Source organism: Macaca mulatta, chromosome 19, assembly GCF_049350105.2.
Source record: "Macaca mulatta isolate MMU2019108-1 chromosome 19, T2T-MMU8v2.0, whole genome shotgun sequence".
NCBI lineage: Eukaryota > Metazoa > Chordata > Mammalia > Primates > Cercopithecidae > Macaca > Macaca mulatta.
Genome location: NC_133424.1, coordinates 55,958,811 through 55,974,283, shown reverse-complemented (window position 1 = coordinate 55,974,283; position 15,473 = coordinate 55,958,811). Strand labels below are relative to the sequence as shown.

Sequence of the window (15,473 nt, the reverse complement as noted above, 5' to 3'; positions counted from 1 at the left end):
TAGAGATGGGGTTTCCCTACATTGCCTGGCTGGTCTTGAACTCCTGAGCTTGAAGTGATCCTCCCACCTTGGCATCCCAAAGTACTGGGATTACAGGCCTGAGCCACTGCACCTGACTGAAAATACTTTAAAAAAAAAAGAGACTTCCCTTTTCTCATTGAATCATTTTGACTCCTTGTTGAGAATTAATTGACAATATGTGTGGGTTTATTTCTATACTCTCTTCTCTGTTCCATTGATATGTGTATTTTTCTTTATGCCAATGCCAAACTGTCTCTTTTTTAAACCATATATTTCATTTTATTTGTTTGTTTGTTTATTTATTTATTTGAGATGGGGGTCTCACTCTGTTGCTCAGGTTGGAGTACAGTGGGATGATCTCAGCCCACTGCAACCTCTGCCTCCTGGGCTCAAGTGATCCTCTCGCCTCAGCCCCCCAAGTAGCTAGTGGGAGTCATCATGCCCAGCTAATTTTTAAATATATTTTGTAGAAATGGGGTTTCACTATGTTGCCCAGGCTGGTCTTGAACTCCTGAGGTCAAGTGATCCACCTGCTGCGGTCTCCCAAAGTGCTAGGATTACACATGTGAGCCACTGTATGTATCTGGCCTACTCTTTTGTTTTTTGAAACGAGATCTCACTTTGTCACCCAGGCTGGAGTGCAGTGGCATGATCTCAGCTCACTGCAGCCTCCCAGGTTCAAGTGATTTTCCTGCCACAGCCCCTCAAGTAGCTGGGACTACAGGCTTGCACCACCATGCCCAGCTGATTTTTGTATTTTTATAGAGATGGGGTTTTGCCACGTGGCCCAGGCTTGTCTCAAATTCCTAAGCTCAAGCAGTCTGCCTGCCTCGGCCTCCATATACTCTTCATTCATATTCCCCAAAGGTAACAAATATGTACATATTTTTTTTCTGCACTGAGCATAAATTATGTGCATGATGCCCCTTTATCCCTGAATACTCCAGTGAGTATTTCCTAAAAGCTGAGACATTTCTTACTTGACTACATTGCAATTACAAAGTTAGGAAATTAACATTGATACAGTGCTATATCATCTGATCTCAGACTTTCTTCACATTTTCTTCATTGCCCCGATAATGTTATTTACAGCAAAAGAAAATGCAGAATCATGCATTGCGTTGATTTGTCACATCTCCTTGGTTTCCATTCATTAAAAAGAGTTCCTGTGACGGCCAGGCACAGTGGCTCACGCCTGTAATCCGAGAACTTTAAGAAGCCAGGTAGGAGGGTCACTTGAGCCCAGGAGTTAGGGACCAGCCTGGGCAACATACTGAGACCCGGTCTCTATTAAAAAATAAAAAGAAGGCCTGGTGTGCTGGCTCATGCCTGTAATCCTAGCACTTTGGGAGGCCACTGCGGGTGGATCACTTGACCTCAGGAGTTTGAGACCAGCCTGGGTAACAACGTCAAAACGCTGTCACAGAAAGAAAGAAAGAAGCTGGGCGTGGGTGGCGCACGCCTGTAATCCCAGCACTTTGGGAGGCCGGGGTGGGTGGATCACCTGAGGTCAGCAGTTCACGACCAGCCTGACTAACATGGAGAAATCCCATCTCTACTAAATACAAAAAAAAAAAAAAAGCCAGGCATGGTGGCGCAGGCCTGTAATCCGAGTTACTTGGGAGGCTGAGATGGAGAATCGTTTGTACCTGGTAGGCAGAGGTTGCAGTGAACCGAGATCGCACCATTGCACTCCAGCCTGGGCGACAAGAGTGAAACTGCATCTCAAAAAAAAATAAAAGGGAAGGAGGGAGGGAGGGAGAACGGAAGGAATGAAGGCTCCTGTGACTTTGGGTGTGTGCCTTTGATGTTTTTGAAGAGTAGAGGTCAGTGATTTTGTCAGATATCACTTACTGTACAAAATATATGATGTTTCCTTGTGATTAATTTAGGTTGCACACTTTGGCCAGAATACCACAGAAATGATGTGTAATATACAGTTGATTTTGTATATTGACTTCTCATCTTGTGACCTTCACTTACTAAACCTTGTAGTTTGTCTAGATCTCTTGGGATTTTCTGCATAGACAATCACGTCATCTGTGAAAAAAGATAGTTTTCTTTTTTCTTTTTCTCACCTTGTCACACTGACTAGTGCAATGTTGAATAGAAGTGGTGGAAGTGGATATCCTTGCTTTGTTCCTGATCTTAGGGGGAAGGCGTTGAGTCCTTCACCATTAAATATGGTGTTAGCTATAGGTTGTTTGATTTTTATAGATGTCCTTTGTTAGGTTGAGAAAATTATTTTCTATTTCTGGTTTGTTGAGAGCCTTTTTTTTCATGAATGTGTATTGAATCTTATCAAGTGCTTTTTCTGCTCTACAAGGTACATCTTAACAAATGAAGCTTCTGACCGGGTGCAGTGGCTCATGCCTGTTATCCCAGTGCTTTGGGAGGCCAAAGCGGGAGGATCACTTGAAATCAGGAGTTCGAGACCAGTCTGGGCATCAAGGCAAGACCCTGTCTGTCCCAAAAATAAAAACATTAGCCAGGCATGGTGGTGCATACTAGTAATCCCAGCTACTCAGAAGGCTAAGGTGGGAGGGTCCCTTGACCCCTGGAGGTGGAGGCTGCAGTGAGCTATGAGCATGCCACTGCACTTCAGCCTGGATGACAAACAGACGGTCGCAAAAAAAAAAAAAAAAAAAGGTTATGTGTTCTTTTGGCAAATGGATTTAGATCAAAATTCTACTTTTTTTTTTTTTTTTTTTTTTTTGAGACAGAGTCTCGCTGTGTCGCCCAGGCTGGGGTGTAGTGGCGCGATCTCGGCTCACTGCCAGCTCCGCCTCCTGGGTTCACGCCATTCTCCTGCCTCAGCCTCCGAGTAGCTGGGACTACAGGCGCCCGCTACCACGCCCGGCTAGTTTTTTGTATTTTTAGTAGAGACGGGGTTTCACCATGTTAGCCAGGGATGGTCTCGATCTCCTGACCTCGTGATCCACCCGCCTTGGCCTCCCAAAGTGCTGGGATTACAGGTTTGAGCCACCGCGCCCGGCCAAAATTCTACTTTATTATTTCTTATTTTTTTTAAGTCAGGGTCTCACTCTGTCACCCAGGCTGGAGTTCAGTGGCATGATCATGGCTCACTGTAGCCTCAACCTCCCCAGGCTCAGGTTATCCTCCCACCTCAGCCTCCTGAGTAGCTGGGACTACAGGCACCTGCCACCGTACCTGGCTAATTTTTGTATTTTTAGTGGAGATGGGGTTTTGCCATGTTGCCCAGGCTGGTCTCAAACTCCCAGGCTCAAGCAATCTGCCCGGCTTGGCCTCCCAAAGTGCTGGGATTACAGGCATGGACAACTGTACTTGGCCAGAATTCTACTTTATAATGATAAAGACAGAATAAGTACATTTTTAGCTAAAATTTTATCATATCTGGTACGTGAATGTTTATTTACCTTCGCTGTCTTTCTAGTAAGATGGAATGGGTAGTTGTATTAGTCAAGGTGCTGCAGAGAGATAGAAGCAATAGTTTATAGATATAGATATAGATAGAAGAGATTACGAGAGTTGGGTCATATGATTATGGAGGCTGCAAAGTCCCATGATAGACTGTCTGTAAGCTGGAGAACCAGGGAAGCTGGTAGCATGGTTCAGCCCAAGTTGCAAGGCCCTAAAGCCAAGGAAGCCAGTGGTCTAACCCTCAGAGGAAATCTCGGTTCATGTGGATAGCAGCTGCCAACCACAGCTTGCCTTACCCCTTTTAGTCACTGAAAATGCAGCTTCCCTGTCAGCTCCAAATCAGGCCTTTTCTAAATAAGTATAGTCAAGGTCAGGGAGAAAGCTTCCCTTCTGTATAATTGTCTTTCTTGTTTCCTTTGCACAATCAGCTGAGCACAAAAAGAGCTATGGTTATGTTCTGTTTTTCTCAGCAAAAGGCTTTATTGTTCAGTTTTATAAATTTCACAGCATGTCAGTTAGAAAAGAGACTAAGTGACTAAGTCAGTAACAAAATATACCCAACCAAAAGTGGCTGCATTCATCTTTTTTTTTTTTTTGACATGGAGTCTCGCTCTGTCACCAGCCTGCAGTGCAGTGGTGCAGTCTTGGCTCACTGCAACCTCCACCTCCCAGGTTCAAGTGATTCTCCTGCCTCAGCCTCCCAAGTAGCTGGGACTACAGGCATGTGCCACCACGCCCAGCTAATTTTTTGTATTTTTGGTGGAGACGGGGTTTCACCATGTTGGCCAGGATGGTCTTGATCTCCTGACCTCGTGATCCACCCACCTTGGCCTTCCAAAGTGCTGGGATTACAGGCGTGAGCCACACCATGCCCAGTCTTTTTGTTTTGTTTTGTTTTTTATTTTTTGGCAGAGTCTTGCTCTGTCATCCAGGCTGGAGTGCAGTGGCGCAATCTTGGCTCACCATCACCTCCACCTCCTGGGTTCAAGCAATTCTTGTGCTACTCAGCCTCCTGAGTAGCTGGGATTATAGGTGCCCACCACCACATCCAGCTAATTTTTGTATTTTTAGTAGAGACGGGGTTTCACCATGTTGGCCAGGCTGGTCTTGAACTCCTGGCCTCTTGTCACCCAGGCTTGAGTGCAATGGTGTGATCTCAGCTCACTGCAACCTCCGCCTCCTGGGTTCAAGCAATTCTCTTGCCTCAGCCTCCTGAGTAGCTGAGACAACAGGCGCCTGCCACCATGCCCGGCTAATTTTTGTATTTTTAGTAGAGACGGGGTTTCACCATGTTGAACTCCTAATCTCAAGTGATCTGCCTTCCTTGGCCTCCCAAAGTGCTGGGATTACAGACGTGAGCCACCGTGCCTGGCCTCAGCTTGAGTTTTTCAATGCAGTTTGCAAACATGAATTTCTGCTCTAAATTCCTTGAGAGAACAGACTTGTGAGGAGTTCTCCAGAGAAGAATTTTCACCTTTTCTTTGGTGTCCCCCCAAGCTAAGGTCAAGACAGGCCTCCCAGGGACTCTTTCCACAGGTGCATTTCCTGTTCATTTAACTAGTGTGGGCATTGCCTTTGGGGAGTCCTCAGTTCTGTGCAATGTGGTGAGGATCTCTGAGATGCCATTCTCCCTTGCTTGGAGCCTGGGTTTTCTCTCTTCTCTTTCACCACCAAGTGCATAACCCTTAAAGATCAAGTTCTAGCTGGGTGTGGTGGCTTATGCGTGTAATTCCTTAGCTTTGGGAGGCTGAGGTGAGAGGATCGTTTGAGGCCAGGAGTTCAGGACCAGCCCGGGCAACATAGCAAGACCCTGCCTCTACAAAAAATAAAAAATTAGCCAGGTGTGGTGTTGTGCATCTCTCGATCCAGCTACTCAGAGGCCAAGGTGGGAGAATCACTTGAGCCTTGGAGGTCGAGGCTGCAGTAAGCTATGATCGTACCACTGCACTCTAGCCTGGGTGACAGAGAAAGACCCTGTTTCTTAAAAAAAATAAAAATAATAAATAAAATCAAGTTTTTGCCGCCTGAGATCAGCACCATGACAAACTACCAACATTAGTGCTGCCGGGTCAGACAGGGTCCTGCCAGGAGACTAAAACCACACCAGTTATTTTAACAGAGAATTTAGTAGAAAGAACCAGTAACTAGGTGTTACTGGAAGACTAAGATATGAAGGAGAAGCTTCATATCAGCAGGGAGTAGCTACCACTCCCAGGGTTGGGGGAACAAAAGAGAGGGGCAGGAATTGTTAAAACGTAGATGTTTGGAAACTTGGAGGTGGGGCCCCAGGAGCTGAAATTCAGATCATTTGAGGAGCGCTTTCTCCCCCAGCGGCTGCTGAGAGGGGCTGAACGAGGCTGTTTCTGGAGGTACTGGGACACTGCAAACTGGATACATCTGCTGCTGCAGGCAGGAACCACTGCAGAAGCTGAAGCTTAACTAGGGGTGATGCTCACAGGATCTGCAAATGCAGGAGGAGCAGGTCCCTCCTCCCTCCTGCAGCCTTGCAGCCTCTCTCTCTCGCTCCCCCTATTGGCAGAGCCTGGTCATGATCAGCTAGGGAAGCAGAAATGTGGTTTACCAAGTGCAGGCCCAGATCACGGAGATGAGTTGTAGAGGGTAGGGTTGAGCTGAGAAACAATCACTTAATACTTAGTGCAGCTCCTCTGACTCTTTGGATTCTGTTCTCTCATTTCCAGCCTCTAGTAATTCCCCTTGCCTTTCCGCTGACTCACCTGTACATTTCCAAAAGGTGTTTGAATATTGTTCCAGTTTACCAAGTATTCTCTCCCGGGAAAATTCCTTAGGACATGTAGCCTGCTGTATTGCCAGATATATGGAAGACTCCATGGGAGAATTTAGATAAGGGTCGCTCACATCTGGAGGATAAAAAGATCCCTCTGGGGCCTGTGTCAGGGCAGGACTGACTCAAGGCCCAGAAACAAAGGAAGGGTCTGGGGCCATCGAGGCCCAAGCTACATTCTAGTGGCTCCTAGTCCCCTACATGGGCCCTGTGCCCTCTTCCCCAGCCCCTAGAAGTTCTCATCTAAGCCAACCTGCCCTGGTTCTCATTCACTGTGGTTTCTCCCACCCCAGGTGCTTCTGGTCACCTCATCTTTCATGTCCCCTTCTGAGAGCCGCAGTGGCTCAAACCCCAACCGCGTTCGCATGTTTGGGCCTGACAAGCTGGTCCGGGCAGCCGCCGAGAAGCGCTGGGACCGGGTCAAAATTGTCTGTAGCCAGCCCTACAGCAAGGTACCTAGGGTGCAGAGTCCTTGGTCCTGGGCAAGGAGGGAAATAAGGGCCAATGTTGAGTCTGCTCAACATTGAGGGCCAATAGGGCGGGGAGGAGCAGACAGCTGGTGTCCCTTGGGATTATGGGGAGACTGGATCACTGTGTTCCCCGAAATGGGTTTGGAATCTTTCCTGTAATGAGAAGTTTCATCTCCTGGAGGGAATCTGGGAAGGGTGAACTGTAGCATCTCAGAGGGCAACTGGAGGAGGGGAACTGACTTGTTAGGGAGGTGGCCTAGTAGAGTGGGCCTAGTAGTTAACATCAGGAGGTCTGGAGTCTGATTACTGAGTTCACATCCTGGCTATACCACTTTTTAGGTTTGTGATCTTGGGCAAGTGGCTTACCTTTTCTGGGCCTCCATTTCCTGATCCTTATAGGGTGGCTGTAGGTTAGGGAATGCTAAAAGCTGTGGTAACAGTAAGACTGGAGTATGTGATGATGCCACACAATAAAGGTGTGCTTCTTGCCCAGGTAACTGTCCTGGGGAGTGTTTAGCCTGTCAGCTGGCTTCTCCTTATGAGGTCATGCAGGGACCCAGGCTTCTCCCATTTTCTGGCCCTGCATCCAGCTGGCAGAGGAGGAGAGAGCCTGGAACACTTCTGTGTTCCAGAAGTAGCACGCAGCACTCCCTCCCATTCCACAGGCAGGAGTTTGTGCATAGGGCAGTGGATTCGCTGGGACACCCAGTAGACTCTGCCAGTTGCTCAAAGAGCTAATGTGTGAAAAGGGCTTGGAGCCAGACTCAGAGTTAGGGCTCAGTCACAACAGCTAAATCCTATAATCATCATCACCATCACCAGGGCCCCTCCTTCAACATGGGTGTTCATGAGAGGGAAAGAGCCAGGAAGGGGTTTCCCTGAGTGAAAGGGTCTTTGAGCCTGGCCTCTGTCCTTGGGCCAGACTCCCTGACTCCCACCCCTCCTTTCCCAGGACTCCCCCTTTGGCTTGAGTTTTGTACGGTTTCATAGCCCCCCAGACAAAGATGAGGCAGAGGCCCCGTCCCAGGTAAGCTGTACCCGTCGCTCCCCATGGCCTTCTCCCTGCCTCTCCACCCCCACCTGCCAGCAGCCCACCTATAACACTGAACTTGCGGGACCTTAGAAGGTGACAGTGACCAAGCTCGGCCAGTTCCGTGTGAAGGAGGAGGATGAGAGCGCCAACTCTTTGAGGCCGGGGGCTCTCTTCTTCAGCCGGATCAACAAGACATCCCCAGGTGAGCTTGGACAACCTGGGTCCTGAGTGAGTAGGGTTGAGACCTAGACTCGTGGGTTTGAGGGTAGAGGGGGCTGGGGCTCAGATTCCTGGGTCTGAGGGAGGAGGGTAGTGGAGTCCTGTATGGGGTCTCAGGGTGGAGGAAGGTGGGCCTGGCCTCTTGTGTCCTGAGGGATGAGGGGTCTGGGGGCTGGGACTCCTGGATCATGGGTGGGATTTGGGAACAGTACTCTGTGTCCCATAGATGGGAGTGAAAGGGTCTTGGGGCTCAGCCCTCTCATCCTGAATCCACTTTCTGCCTTCATAGTCACAGCCAGCGACCCGGCAGGACCCAGCTATGCAGCTGCTACCCTCCAGGCCTCTAGTGCTGCCTCCTCAGCCTCTCCAGTCTCCAGGGCCATAGGCAGCACCTCCAAGGTGAAATCATCAGACTTTGGTGGGGTGGAGGAGGAGAGAAGCTGGAGGCCTCAACCCATCCCCATCCCCTCAGCCCCAGGAGTCTCCCAAAGGGAAGAGGAAGTTGGATTTGAACCAAGAAGAAAAGAAGACCCCCAGCAAACCACCAGCCCAGCTGTTGCCATCTGTTCCCAAGAGACCTAAATGTAACCTAACTAGATCCCTTGTTCCCATAGGAGCCTGTGCTCCTGTGGCCTAGGGGAAGAGGGGCTGGAGTCTGCTGTCCTGAATCTGAGGGAGAAAGGGCTGGGGGCCTGGACCCCTGGGTCTGAGGGGGAGGGGCTGGGGGCCTGGATTCCTGAATCTGAGGGAGGAGGGACTGGGGCCTGGGCCCCTGGGTCTGAGGGAGGAGGGGTTGGGGGCCTGAACCCCTGGGTCTGAGGGAGGAGAGGTTGGGGCCTGGACCCCTGGGTCTGAGGGAGGAGGGGCTGGGACCTGGGCCCCTGGGTCTGAGGGAGGAGGGGTTGGGGGGCCTGAACCCCTGGGTCTGAGGGAGGAGAGGTTGGGGCCTGGACCCCTGGGTCTGAGGAAGGAGGGGCTGGGGGCCTGGACCCCTGGGTCTGAGGAAGGAGGGGCTGGGGACCTGGACCCCTGGGTCTGAGGGAGGAGGGGCTGGGGCCTGGATTTCTGGGTCTGAGGGAGGAGGGGCTGGGGCCTGGACTGCTGGGTCTGAGGGAGGAGGGCCTGGGGGTTGAGTCCCAGTGGTGGTAACTGAATCTACTCTTTGGCTTCTCCAGTACCAGCTCCCACTAGTACCCCAGCCGCAGTCCCAGTCCCTGCCCCAGCACAGGGGGCAGTGACAGGCAAGCCCCGAGGAGAAGGCACCGAGCCCAGACGACCCCGAGCTGGCCCAGAGGAGCTAGGGAAGATCCTTCAGGGTGTGGTAGTGGTGCTGAGTGGCTTCCAGAACCCATTCCGCTCTGAGCTGCGAGATAAGGCCCTAGAGCTTGGGGCCAAGTACCGGCCAGACTGGACCCAGGACAGCACGCATCTCATGTAGGCTAGCACCCCACTGTCTGTGCCGCTACAGTTTCTCCCTCAGCTTCCTGTGTCTCCTCCACCTTGTGCTTTCTCTGTGTCCACTATGCTGCATGCTTTCTCTCTCTCTCACTCGCTTTCTTTCTCGCTTGCACTCTGTAGCCTTTGTCTTCTCTCTGATTTTTGCATCTCTCCCTTGGTCTCCAACCTCTTTTTATTTCTCCCACCTCGATCTCACGATCTCTCTCTCTCTCTCTCTCTCTCTCTCTCTCTCTCTCTCTGTCTCCCTCTGTCTCCCCTGTCTCTCTCATTCCTCTTTGCCCCTCAGATCACACCTAACTGACATCCTCACTTCTGCCCCCCACCAGCTGTGCCTTTGCCAACACCCCCAAGTACAGCCAGGTCCTAGGCCTGGGAGGCCGCATCGTGCGTAAGGAGTGGGTGCTGGACTGTCACCGCATGCGTCGGCGGCTGCCCTCCCGAAGGTGAGGCCACACACACACCAACCCTGCTCCTTATTCTGTGCTGGGCAATGCCAGGGATCTGGAGAGAAGTCAGACCGGAGCCTGCCAGTGGAAACACAGGTGGTCCCAGCCCAGAATCAACAGATTACTGAGAGGAGTGGGGCAGGGGCTGGGGTACTCCAGATGAGGGAAGGAGGACCTGCCTGGGAGGTCACAGGGCTCTGTGAAGCCTGCTTATCAGAAAAGTCTGGAGGAGTAGTTTGTGCAAAGACTCAGGGGTGGTAGAACAAGTGCTGGGGTACATATTCATTCATTCAAAGTGAGGCCCGGTGCAGTAGTTCATGCCTGTAATCCCAGCACTCTGGGAGCTGAGGCAAGTGGATCACTTGAGGTCAGGAGTTCGAGGACCAGCCTGGCCAACATGGTGAAACGCTGTCTCTACTAAAAATACAAAAATTAGCTGGGTGTGGTGGTGCATGCGTATAATCCCAGCTACTTGGAAGGCTAAGGCAGGAGAATCGGTTGAACCCGGGAGCCAAAATCGTACCACTGCCCTCTAGCCTGGGGGACAAAGCGAGACTCCATCTCAACAAAAAAACCCTCAAAAACTAAAATGAGTCCCAGAAGCCTCTGCTTGGTGCCAGGCTGGACTGTGCAAGGCTGAGGATCCAGTCATTGAGCCCTGCCCTTGAAGGCTTCTCACTTTGATGAGGGATCAGAATTGTAACAGTGGAGTGGAGGCTCTATGGGGTGGCCTGCAGAGAGCGAGGGGTCTTCAAGGTCCCAGGAGAGATTTTTCAGGCTGAACAGAGGCAGAGAACATGCTGGGCAGAGGAGACAAGGTCAGGGCAGCCTGTTGGCTGCCTGGAGGAGTTGTAGGTGAGGCTGAGCTTACATGGGGCAAGAAGTGGCAGGAAAAATGGGACTGGGGCAGTAGGAACCACAGAAGGCTTTGGACTGAGCACAGCAGGCTCAGATCTGAGGCCCGTGGATTGGAGGGGAGGCTGGATTGTACTCTATGGCCTGAGTGTGTTCAGAAGTTAGCTGTACCTGGTGTATTTGAGAAATGATCTGCCTTGGGGGATAATGAGGCTGTGAGGTGGGTAGGCTCAGGTCAGAAGGGGCTTCTGGAGCCCGGCCTACACACTGGGCTCCATACAGCTTCACAGAACCCTCATCTGTTGTTCAGGAATCCAAACATCTCTAGAAGCTGAAAGTTCTTTTCTAGGTTCAGCACAAACTCATTTCGCTGCAGTCATCCTGAACTAATGTGAGGCTATTTGCGGACTTTTTTTTTTTATCCCCTTAAGTGTGTCATGGTCTTAACTACAGAAACATTAGTGGGTTTGATCATGGGGTGCTCCCCCAGGCCCTACTGGGAGTTTATGTAACAATCTGTATGCCAGCCATTTGCCTCTCTGAAATCTGAAAGATTCAAAATTCTGAAGCCCATCCGGCTCCAGGGCCCTCCTCTGTGAGCAGAGGGGAATCACTGAAGGTTTGATGGCAGCAGGGCAGGCTCTATTGGGAGGGATGGACTGTCAAGGGGAGGCTGCAGGTAGGGACTCCTGAGTAGGCTGGGGCCTTAGGAACAGAAGAGGGGATGGGCTGGTGCTATATTTGGGGCAGAAGGAACCAGATATGCGTTATTATCTACCTGGGAGAGCTTAAGGAGGGCATGAAAGAAAAGGGAAAAAGACAGACAATGTTGGATTTGCAACTGGTCTTAACAAAAAGAATTCACAAAGCATTTTATATTTTTAAAAATTCTGGCTTGTACTCATTTGTAAAATTAAAAAAAAAATAATTAACTATATGATGCGGGCAACGTAGTGAGACCCCATCCCTACAAAGCATGAAAAAAATTTTCCAGGTATGGTGGCACATACCTGTAGTCCTAGCTACTTGGGAGGCTGAGGTGGTAGGATCACTTGAGCCCAGGAGGTCGAGGCTGCAATGAGCCATAATTGCACCACTACACTCTAGTCTAGGCAGCAAATCAAGACCTTATCTCAAAAATAAAAATTGGGCTGAGTACGGTGGCTCACGCCTGTAATCCCAGCACTTTGGGAGGCCGAGGCGAGTGGATCGCTTGAGGTCAGGAGTTTGAGACCAGCCTGGCCAACATGGTAAAACCCCATCTCTACCAAAAAATACAAAAATTAGCTGGGCATGGTGGCGCACACCTGTAGCCCCAGCTACTCTGGAGGCTGAGGTGGGAGAATCCCTTGAACCTGGGAGGTGGGGGTTGAAGTGAGTCGAGATCACGCCACTGCACTCCAGCCTGGGGACAAAGCGAGACTCTGTCTCAATAAATAAGCCGACTTTGACTGTTAATGAACGACTACATTTTAAATCCTCTGAATCTCCTGTAAGGCACCGTTTTATGAGTGTGACTTACCCAAACAGCATTTCACTAGCTTTAAAACAACCAAATTAAATGCAGAAGGGTCTTAACACGTATGTCTCCGAAAAATGGAACTAATACATTCATTTGCTTCTGCATACCTTCCTATGGCTTAGGGCAGATTAAATAATCTCTCTGTGCCTTAGTTTCCTCATCTGTAAAATGGGGCTAAAAATAGCACCTACCTCAGGATTCAGTGACTCAGTATTTGTCATGTGCTACCTGGCATGTAGGAAGTCCCATGTAAGTGTCAATCTGCTACTGTTGTTAGAGCTGGGAAAATTCTTTTCCTGGAATGTTAGTGGCTTAAGGAACCATGATTATAGTGTTGGGGTCTTTAAAACGTATTTGCTTTGAGATTTTCCCCTTAAATGGTGGGTATTTTCCTAATGAGAAACTGACTTTGATTCTCAAAGGGGAAAGTTCTGATTTTTCGTTCCTTTCTGAATTGAGACATTTCTTCCCCAAGAAGGGGGGAATGCCGGGTGCAGTGGCTCATGCCTGTAATCCCAGCACTTTGGGAGGCTGAGGTGGGTGGATCACTCGAGGTCAGGAGTTCGAGACCATCCTGGCCAACGTGGTGAAACCCCGTATGTACTTAAACAAAACAAAACAAAAACCACAAAATTAGCCAGGCGTGGTGGCACATGCCCTGTTAACCCAGTTACTGGGGAGGCTGAGGCAGAAGAATCGCTTGAACCCCGGGAGGTGGAGGTTGCAGTGAGCCAAGATCATACCACTGCACTCTATCCTGGGTGACAGAGTGAGATCTTGTCTCAAAAAAAAAAAAAAAAAAAAAAAGGCTGGGAGTGGTGGCTCACGCCCAGCACTTTCAGAGACCGAGGGGGGCGGATCACGAGGTCAGGAGATCGAGACCATCCTGGCCAACATGGTGAAACCCCATCTCTACTAAAATACAAAAAGTTAGCCAGGCGTGGTGGTGTGCACCTGTAATCCCAGCTGCTAGGGAGGCTGAGGCAGGGTAGTCGCTCAAACCTGGAGGCGGAGATTGCAGTGAGCCGAGATCAGACCACTGCACTTCAGCCTGGTGATGGAATGGGACTCTGTCTTTAAAAAAAAAAAAAAAAGGGAGGGGGAAGAAAGGGGGTGCCCAGGTCTGCAGGGCAGGTGGCTGGGCTAACTGGGTTCACTGGGGCCTTCCTGAGCTGGGAGGGAATGGGCTGGGAGCAAGACCATGAAGCCCACCAGAGTGAGTCTTTAGTAAACACCAGTGGCTGTTGCCTCCTGAATGCCCTCCCCACTTCCCTCGGGCCTGTTTGTCTGAGGCCTGATTCCTCCCCTAGGTACCTCATGGCAGGGCCAGGCTCCAGCAGCGAGGAGGATGAGGCCTCCCACAGCGGCAGCAGTGGAGATGAAGCCCCCAAGCTTCCTCGAAAGGTCTGATGCCCGCTGTCCAGTGGGGGAGGGTGTAGTGGGAGGATGACATGGGTCTGCTGTGGCACCCCAAACTTCCCATTCCTGCCTCTTGCAGGTACCCCTGCATCACACCCACACTGTTCCTGCCCTCCTCACCCACCCACTCTCCCTCCTCAGCGCCCCCAGACCAAAACCAAACCCACTCAGGCAACGGGACCCAGCTTACCCCAGAAGCCCCCATCCCCTGAAGAGACCAAAGCAGCCTCACCAGTGCTCCAGGAAGATATAGACATTGAGGGGGAACAGTCAGGTCAGACTCTGAGGGAGGAGGAGCTGGGGCCTGGACTCCTGTGTCTGAGGGAGGAAGGGCTGAGTCCTGGACTCCTGTGTCTGAGGGAGGAAGGGCTGAGTCCTGGACTCCTGGGTCTGAGGGAGGAGGGATTGGGGCCTGGACTCCTGGGTCTGAGGGAGGAAGGGCTGGGTCCTGGACTCCTGGGTCTGAGGGAGGAGGGATTGGGGCCTGGACTCCTGGGTCTGAGGGAGGAGGGCCTGGGGCCTGGACTCCTGGGTCTGAGGGAGGAGGGGGTAGGGGCCCAGATGACTGGATCTGGAGGGCAGTTTAGGCCGGGGGCATGAGATGCTTGGGTCTGTGCCACGCTGGGAGAGCTGCCAGTCTTCCTAGGAGATAAGGCAGCCTTGCACTGACTGAGCTTCTACTTGTAGAAGGACAGGACAACGGGGCGGAAGATTCTGGGGACACAGAGGATGAGCTGAGGAGGTAGGGCTGGGGCTGGGGGTTGGGGTGTCCCTGGCCTTGGGTGTAGGGGAGGCTGCCCTGCATGCTCACTCTCTACTCCTCTGGGCACCTCCAGGGTGGCTGAGCAGAAGGAACACAGACCACCCCCTGGCCAGGAGGAGAACGGGGAAGACCCATATGCAGGCTCCACGGATGAGAACACGGACGATGAGGAACACCAGGAGCCACCTGATCTGCCAGTCCCTGAGCTCCCAGGTGGGAAATACCCCCATCCCTCCTGAAGCAGCATTTTCCCTTCTCAGTTCTCAACTGGGACTTGCCCTGGCCAACCCTGGGGTCACTGCTGTCCCTGTGTCTTGCCTCCCCTCTCCTTCCTCAACCCACTCCCTGCCTCAGCACCTCCAGGTTCTGCTAGGCTTGTTCCCTTCCCTTCAGCATCCTCTCTGTGTCTTGCCTTTTTCTCCCCTCCAGATTTCTTGTGCTGACCACTCCCCTTGCAGCCATGTGCCAGGTGTGACCTCCTTTTTTTCACATCAGGGGTGAGGGTCCCACCCTCATGCTAGTGATTCACTTGCCCAGGTGCCGTTCTGTTGGTCTGGGGTGAAGCCGGACACACCAGGTGACAGGGGCACTGCTCTCTGTCAGGCCCTGGGTGGGCGCACACCAGTGTTGGCTTTAACATCAGCCATCACTCTGGACGTGGATGCTGTCTGCACACATTGTGTGTGTGCATTTCCAGTGTAAAATAATAAGAACGAAAGAGAATGGGGAAACTCTGCAGGGAGTTGTGGGATGGGGGGCAGGGAGGCAGAGCTTGTTTGAGAATGAAGGGAGCAGAGGAAAGGCAGCCAGGGGCTGTGCAGAGGTGTGGTTCGCGGACTTCCAGAAGAGCCGTTTCCAGCCAGTTTCTCTTGGGTGATGGGCAGGAAGATGCTTTGATTCTCCAAAGCCCCTAAAGTGGCATCAGCAAATTGATGGCCTAGAGAGTCACCTTAAAATGGAAAGGAGCAACCCCAAAAGTCAGAGCAAGAAAGGCACTGGTTGGAAAGGAGAGCAAAGGTGAAGAAGTGGCAGATACTGATGTTTCCAGCCTGGACTAAGCTC

The 15,473-nt window shown here is 51.3% G+C and overlaps 1 protein-coding gene and 1 long non-coding RNA gene across 3 annotated transcripts in view; both read left to right on the top strand.

Annotated features, from left to right (window-relative positions):
• The window catches only part of XRCC1 (X-ray repair cross complementing 1), a 34,915-nt gene that overhangs the window by 17,477 nt on the left and 1,965 nt on the right, over window positions 1-15,473 (top strand). For both annotated transcript variants that reach the window (XM_015124156.3, XM_077983159.1), the window contains exons 4-14: window positions 6,520-6,678; window positions 7,649-7,723; window positions 7,820-7,931; window positions 8,238-8,347; window positions 8,421-8,532; window positions 9,124-9,382; window positions 9,733-9,849; window positions 13,540-13,633; window positions 13,790-13,922; window positions 14,336-14,390; window positions 14,485-14,624. In XM_015124156.3, coding sequence (XP_014979642.3) covers window positions 6,520-6,678; window positions 7,649-7,723; window positions 7,820-7,931; window positions 8,238-8,347; window positions 8,421-8,532; window positions 9,124-9,382; window positions 9,733-9,849; window positions 13,540-13,633; window positions 13,790-13,922; window positions 14,336-14,390; window positions 14,485-14,624 — 1,366 coding nt within the window. The remainder of the gene's footprint in view (window positions 1-6,519; window positions 6,679-7,648; window positions 7,724-7,819; window positions 7,932-8,237; window positions 8,348-8,420; window positions 8,533-9,123; window positions 9,383-9,732; window positions 9,850-13,539; window positions 13,634-13,789; window positions 13,923-14,335; window positions 14,391-14,484; window positions 14,625-15,473) is intronic.
• On the top strand, window positions 10,326-11,681 carry LOC144337570 (uncharacterized). Its single transcript, XR_013410780.1, has 2 exons — window positions 10,326-10,629; window positions 11,018-11,681. It is a non-coding gene; the product is annotated as an uncharacterized LOC144337570 (long non-coding RNA).